The sequence below is a fragment of the Bos grunniens genome, chromosome 5 (assembly GCF_055505025.1).
Source record: "Bos grunniens cultivar Pamir isolate PY7600 chromosome 5, Bosgru_T2T1.0, whole genome shotgun sequence".
In the NCBI taxonomy this organism is placed as follows: Eukaryota; Metazoa; Chordata; class Mammalia; order Artiodactyla; family Bovidae; genus Bos; species Bos grunniens.
In genome coordinates this window covers 58,566,457-58,573,755 of record NC_141169.1, presented here as the reverse complement: position 1 = coordinate 58,573,755, position 7,299 = coordinate 58,566,457, and the positions used below count along the sequence as shown (strand labels likewise).

At 42.5% G+C, this 7,299-nt stretch overlaps 1 protein-coding gene across 1 annotated transcript; it reads left to right on the top strand.

The window, feature by feature from the left end:
• The first annotated feature begins 376 nt into the window (after positions 1–376).
• LOC147372095 (olfactory receptor 6C4-like) lies at positions 377–1,306 on the top strand. The gene has a single exon (XM_086403587.1). It carries the CDS (start codon positions 377–379, stop codon positions 1,304–1,306), a length of 930 nt encoding a protein of 309 aa, XP_086259713.1.
• Positions 1,307–7,299: the final 5,993 nt, after the last annotated feature.

Here is a 7,299-nt window from a genome sequence, read left to right as displayed (position 1 = left end):
TTAAAATTAAAAGCTTATCCCCAGCTTTCATTCAAGAAACCATGAATGAAATGAAAGGCAACCAACCAGAATGGTAGATAATATTTGGAAACCATGCACCTGATAAAGGCTTAATAAATCATAAGGAACTCACACAACTCAACAGCAAAGTAAAACAAAACAAAACAAAAACCAATAAATTGATTTTTTAAAAACAGGAATTCTTGTGAAGAGTCAACGTCTGTCCAATAGAAAAATTCATTTAAGTCAAAATGACAGAAAAAAAAGGCATTTGAACCAATTCAACAAGAAACGCTTAGGCTCTCCCAAAGGTTTCTGAGCTCCTCTTCCATTCTCATCACTGATTTATTTCCTTTGTAGGCAGCAAAGGGTAGCAATGAAAAACCAAACCTATATAACAGAATTCATTCTGCTGGGACTAACAGACATCCCAGAGCTTCAGTCTGTAATCTTCATACTTCTCTTCCTCACCTACGTATTCAGCGTTATTGGAAACCTGACGATCATCACCCTCACACTACTGGACTCCCACCTCCACACGCCCATGTATTTCTTCCTCTGGAACTTCTCCTTCTTAGAAATTTCCTTTACAACCACATTTACTCCTAGGCTACTGTTCAGCATATCAACTGGAAACAAGAGCATCAGCTTTGCTGGCTGCTTCACTCAGTACTTCTTTGCCATATTCCTGGGGGCCACAGAGTTTTACCTTCTGGCTGCCATGTCCTATGACTGCTATGTGGCCATATGCAAACCCCTACATTACATGACCATCATGAACAGCAGAGTCTGCATCCAGCTGATCCTCTGGTCCTGGCTAGGTGGATTTCTCGTCATTTTATCCCCAATCATCCTGACCAGTCAACTGGACTTCTGTGCCTCCAACATGCTGAATCATTATTATTGTGACTATGGACCCCTCATAGAAATATCTTGCTCAGACACAAGACTCCTGGAGCTGGTTGACTTCATCTTAGCAGTTGTGACGTTGGTGCTCACCCTGATGCTGATGATTCTCTCCTACACAAACATCATCCAGACTGTTCTGAAGATCCCCTCTGTTCAGCAAAGGAAGAAAGCCTTTTCCACATGCTCATCCCACATGATTGTCATCTCCCTCTCTTATGGTAGTTGCATCTTCATGTACATAAAACCCTCAGCAAAAGAAGGGGTTGCCTTCAATAAGGGAGTCGCTGTGCTCAATACCTCAATCGCCCCTTTATTGAACCCATTCATTTATACTCTGAAGAATGAACAAGTAAAACAAGCCTTCAGAAATGTGGCCAGAAAGATTGTGAGTCTTTAGTGAATGTAAAGACCTCAAACTTAAAACAGAATCTGAATAATATTTATGAAGTTCTTCTCAAGGATAACTTCTTCAACCCTCTTCTTATTAAAGCAGTATCTCAGGGGACTTCCCTGGTGGCCCATCGGCTAAGACTCCACACTCCCAAAGCAGGGGGCTTGGGTTCAATTTCTGGTCAGGGAACTACTTCTCACATGCCACAACTGAGACTCGAACTAGAACTAGACTCTGAGGTTCCTGATTCTGTATTAACAACATACCACAATCACATCATGCAGGGGTACCCATCTGAACTGCCACATCTCAATAAAATATTTTAGTTGTTGTTCAGTCACTAAGTCATGTCCAACTCCTTGTGACCCCATGGACTGCAGCATGCCAGGCTCCTCTGTCCTCCACCATCTCCCGGAGTTTGCTCAAATTCAGGTCCACTGATTCAGTGATGCTATCTAAACAATCTCATCCTCATCCTCATCCACTGCCTTCTCCTTTTGTCTTTCAATCAGGGTCTTTTCCAATGAGTTGGCTCTTCCCATCAGGTGGCCAAAGTATTGGAGCTTCAGCTTCAGCATCAGTTCTTCCAATAAATATTTGGGTTGATTTCCTTTAAGATTGACTGGTTTGACCTCCTTGCAGTTCAAGAGATTCTCGAGAGCCTTCTCCAGCACCACAGTTTGAAAGCATCAATTCTTCAGCACTCAGGCTTCTTTATGGTCCAACTCACACATTCTTACAAGACTACTGGAAAAACCATAGCTTTGAGTACATGGACTTTGGCAACAAAGTAATGTCTCTGCTTTTTAATACACTGTCTAGGTTGGTCATGGCTTTCCTTTCAAGGAGCAAGTGTCTTTTAATTTCATGGCTGCCATTACCATCCTCAGTGATTTTGGAGCCCAAGTTTGAATCTATCACTATTTCCACTTTTTCCCCATCTATTTTCCATGAAGTGATGGGGCCGGGTGCCATGATCTTAGTTTCTTGAATGTTGAATTTGAAGCCAGCTTTTTCACTCTCCTCTTTCCACATTCATCAAGAAGCTCTTTAGTTCCTCTTCACTTTCTGCCGTTAGAGTGGTATCATCTGCATATCCAAAGTTGTTGATATTTCTCCCAGCAATCTTGATTCCAGTTTATGATTTACCAGCCTGGCATTTCACATGATTTCTTGTGGCTCAGCTGATAAAGAATCTGCCTGCAATGCAGGAGACCTGGGTTTGATCCCTGGGTTGAGAAGATCCCTTGGAAAAGGGAAAGGCTACCCACTCTGGTATTTGGCCTGGAGAATTCCATGGACTGTATAATCCATGGGGTCACAAAGAGTTGGACATGACTGAGCAACTTTCACTTTCACTCTGCATATAAGTTAAACAAAGTGAAGAGTCATGTCCAACTCTTTGGGACCCCATGGACTGCATCCTGCCAGGCTCCTCTGTCCATGGAATTCTCCAGGCAAGAATACTGGAGTGGATAGCTCTTCCCTTCTCCAGGGAATCTTACCAACCCAGGGATCAAATCCAGGTCTCCCACATTACAGGCAGATTCTTTACCATCTGAGCCACCAGGGAAGCACAAGTTAAATAAGCACGGTGATACTATACAGTCTTAACATACTTACACATTTCACAATTTTGAGCCAGTCAGTTTTTCCATGTCCAGCTCTAACTGTTGCTTCTTGACCTGCATACAGGTTTCTCAAGAGACAGATAAGGTGGTCTGGTACTCCCATCTCTTTAAGAATTCTCCACCATTTGTTGTGATCCACACAGTCAAAGGCTTTAGCATAGTAAATGAGGCAGAGGTAGATATTTTTCTAGAATTCCCTTGCTTTCTCTATGATCCATCAGATGTTGGCAATTTGATCTCTGGTTCCTCTGCCTTTTCTAAATCCAGTTTGTACATTTGAAGCTTCTCAGTTCACATACTTCTGAAGCCTAGCTTGAAGAATTGTGAGCATTGCCTTGCTAGCATGTGAAATGAGCATAAATGTGCAGTAGTTTGAACATTCTTTGGCATTGTCCTTCTTTGTGATTAAAATGACAACTCACCTTTTCCAGTCCTGTGGCCACTGCTGAGTTTTCTAAATTTGCTGACATATTGAACTGCCACATCTGAATAAAATATTTTAGTATTATAGTAGGATTTAAAGCCAATTTAAAACTTCCATGGTGCTCCAATGTTTAAGAACCACCATCGCCTGCCAATGCAGGGAACACTGGGTTTAACCCTGGTCCAGGAAGATCCCACATACCTCAGGGCAACTAAGCACATGAGCCACAGTTACTGAGCCCACACTCTAGAGTGAGCATATTACATGCACATTACAACTAAAGAGTAGCCCCCACCTACCACAACTAGAGGAAAACTACCACAGACCAAAGACCCAGCACAGCCAAATACAAATAAATAACACATTTTAAAATGATTTAAAAACTGATGAACTAACTCAATGTATATAGATCTCATGAATGGACCAGACAAGTCTGTAAGAATGACAAAGTTGTCTTCAGTTCCTTCCAACATACTCATCAGTTCAGTTCAGTTCAGTCGCTCAGTCGTGTCTGACTCTTTGCAACCCCATGAACTGCAGCACGCCAGGCTTCCCTGTCCATCACCAACTCCCGGAGTCTACCCAAACTCACGTCCATTGAGTTGGTGATGCCATCCAACCATCTCATCCTCTGTTGTCCCCTTCTCCTCCTGCCCTCAATCTTTCCCAGCATCAGGGTCTTTTCAAATGTGTCAGCCCTTCACATCAGGTGGCTAAAGTATTGGAGTTTCAGCTTCAACATCAGTACTACTAATGAACACTCAGGACTGATTTCCTTTAGGATGGACTGGCTGGATCTCCTTGCAGTCCAAGGGACTTTGAAGAGTCTTCTCCAACACCACAGCTAAAAAGCATCAATTCTTTGGTGCTTAGCTTTCTTTTTTTTTATTTAATTAATTTATTTATTTTACTTTACAATATTGTATTGGTTTTGCCATACATTGACTTGAATCCGTCATGCTCTCACATCCATACATGACCACCAGAAAAACCATAGCCTTGACTAGACAGACCTTTGTTGGCAAAGTAATGTCTCTGCTTTTGAATATGCTATCTAGGTTGGTCATAACTTTCCTTCCAAGGAGTAAGTGTCTTTTAATTTCATGGCTGCAATCACCATCTGCAGTGATTTTGGAGCCCAGAAAAATAAAGTCAGCCACTGTTTCCAATGTTTCTCCATCTATTTGCCATGAAGTGATGGGACCGGATGCCATGATCTTAGTTGTCTGAATTTTGAGCTTTAAGCCAACTTTTTCACTCTCCTCTTTCACTTTCATCAAGAGGCTCTTTAGTTCTTCTTCACTTTCTGCCATAAGGGTGGTGTCATCTGCATATCTGAGGTTATTGATATTTCTCCCGGCAATCCATTCCAGCTTGTGCTTCTTCCAGCCCAGCATTTCTCATGATATACTCTCAGTTCAGCTCAGTCGTGTCCAACACTTTGCGACCCCATGAATCGCAGCACACCAGGCCTCCCTGTCCATCACCAACTCCCGGAGTTCACTCAGACTCACGTCCCTTGAGTCAGTGATGCCATCCAGCCATCTCATTCTCTATCATCCCCTTCTCTTCCTGCCCCCAATCCCTCCCAGCATCAGAATCTTTTCCAATGAGTCATCTCTTCGCATGAGGTGGCCAAAGTATTGGAGTTTCAGCTTTAGCATCATTCCTTCCAAAGAAATCCCAGGGCTGATCTCCTTCAGAATGGACTGGTTGGATCTCCTTGCAGTCCAAGGGACTCTCAAGAGTCTTCTCCAACACCACAATTCAAAGGCATCAATTCTTCGGTGCTCAAATTTCTTCACATTCCAACTCTCACATCCATACATGACCACTGCAAAAACCATAGCCTTGACTAGATGGACCTTTGTTGGCAAAGTAATGTCTCTGCTTTTGAATATTTTATCTAGGTTGGTCATAACTTTCCTTCCAAGGAGTAAGCGTCTTTTAATTTCATGGCTGCAGTCACCATCTGCAGTGATTTTGGAGCCCCCAAAAAAATAAAGTCTGACACTGTTTCCATGGTTTCCCCATCTATTTCCCATGAAGTGATGGGACCAGATGCCTAGCAGGGTGACAGTATACAGCCGTGACATACTCCTTTTCCTATTTGAAACGAGTCTGTTGTTCCATGTCCAGTTCTAACTGTTGCTTCCTGATCTGCATACAGGTTTCTCAAGAGGCAGATCAGGTGGTCTGGCATTCCCATCTTTCACAATTTTCCACAGTTTATTGTGATCCACACAGTCAAAGGCCCTGACATAGTCAATAAAGCAGAAATAGATGTTTTTCTGGAACTCCCTTGCTTTTTCGATGATACAGAAAATGTTCGCAATTTGATCTCTGGTTCCTCTGCCTTTTCTAAAACGAGCTTGAACATCTGGAAGTTCACAGTTCACATACTGCTGAAGCCTGGCTTGGAGAATTTTGAACATTACTTTACTAGCATGTGAGATGAGTGCAATTGTGTGGTAGTTTGAGCATTCTTTGGCATTGCCTTTCTTTGGGATTGGAATGAAAACTGACCTTTTCCAGTCCTGTGGCCACTGCTGAGTTTTCCAAATGTGCTGGCATATTGAGTGCAGCACTTTTATACCATCATCTTCCAGGATTTGAAATAGCTCAACTGGAATTCCATCACCTCCACTAGCTTTGTTCATAGTGATGCTTAGGCCCAGCTGACTTCACATTCCAGGATGTCTTGCTCTAGGTCATTGATCATACCAAGGTGATTACCTTGGTCATGAAGATCTTTTTTGTACACTTCTTCTGTCTATTCCTGACACCTCTTCTTAATATCTTCTGCTTCTGTTAGGCCTCTACCATTTCTGTCCTTTATTGAGCCCATCTCTGCATGAAATGTTCCCTTGGTATCTCTTAATTTCCTTGAAGAGATCTCTAGTCTTTCTCATTCTATTGTTTTCCTCTATTTCTTTGTATTGATGGCTGAGTAAGGCTTTCTTATCTCTCCTTGCTATTCTTTGGAACTCTGCAACATATTCATCAGTTCTCAAAAATATTTATCAACACTTGTTACCAACTACTGATACATTGTTAACAAATGACAGGTGCACATATTCTTTTAGGCGAAGCTTTAGGTAAACGTCCCTTTCTCTGGGGAATTTTCACAAATTGTCCTGCTTACAACTGTGGCCAAAACAACCACACCCAAAGCTCATTAGTAGGTTCTGAGCACAGATTCCCCTGAGCACCATTTGTTGTTTCCCATAATTGATCCTCTGGGTCCACAATAATAGAATCTATAAAGCAAATGTCCCATTTTGATTGAGTCGGACCCATTCAGAAGCCTCCTGCATGACCCAAAACTTCAGAACCTTAGGTTCCAGGGGGAAACCATGTGCCATGGCACAAGGGGAAGCTTCCAGCCCCATCACAGACTCTCTCTGACCCTTCTGATACATGGTTTGGATGTTGACTAATCAACAGAAATTTGTCCTTGGATAGCTATGTTTCAGAATTGTTACAGCTGAAAGGGCAGATATGTTGGAGAAGGCCAGGTAGAAATGGAGATGAGTCAAGAAAATAAATTTTTATGAAAACTTAGTCCTGTGATTATTTCTACAGTGTTGCCTCCACATTTTGCTGCAAGGCTGAACTCTTCATGAAACATAGGACATTCAGGTCCGTTCACTTCCTGCTTTCTTTTTGAAGGATCATCACCTGAGGTGCTTGTGTTGTCCCTGGACTAGCGAGTTCCTGAGGCCACTTCCCAGATAACAAGTCATTGATTGTACTGAAAAAGAGGGAGTTGCCGGTCGCAGCTTCCTTTGCCAGGCCCCAGAAATGACCCAAGACCAGGGCTTCTGAATCACTGGGCAAATTCTCTACTGCCCTTGGGAATTCCTTTGGGCTCATTCTGAGAAAATAACAGACTCAGAAATCTTTCTTAATGAGGCTAAAGGATAGTTTTTTGTGTGTGTATG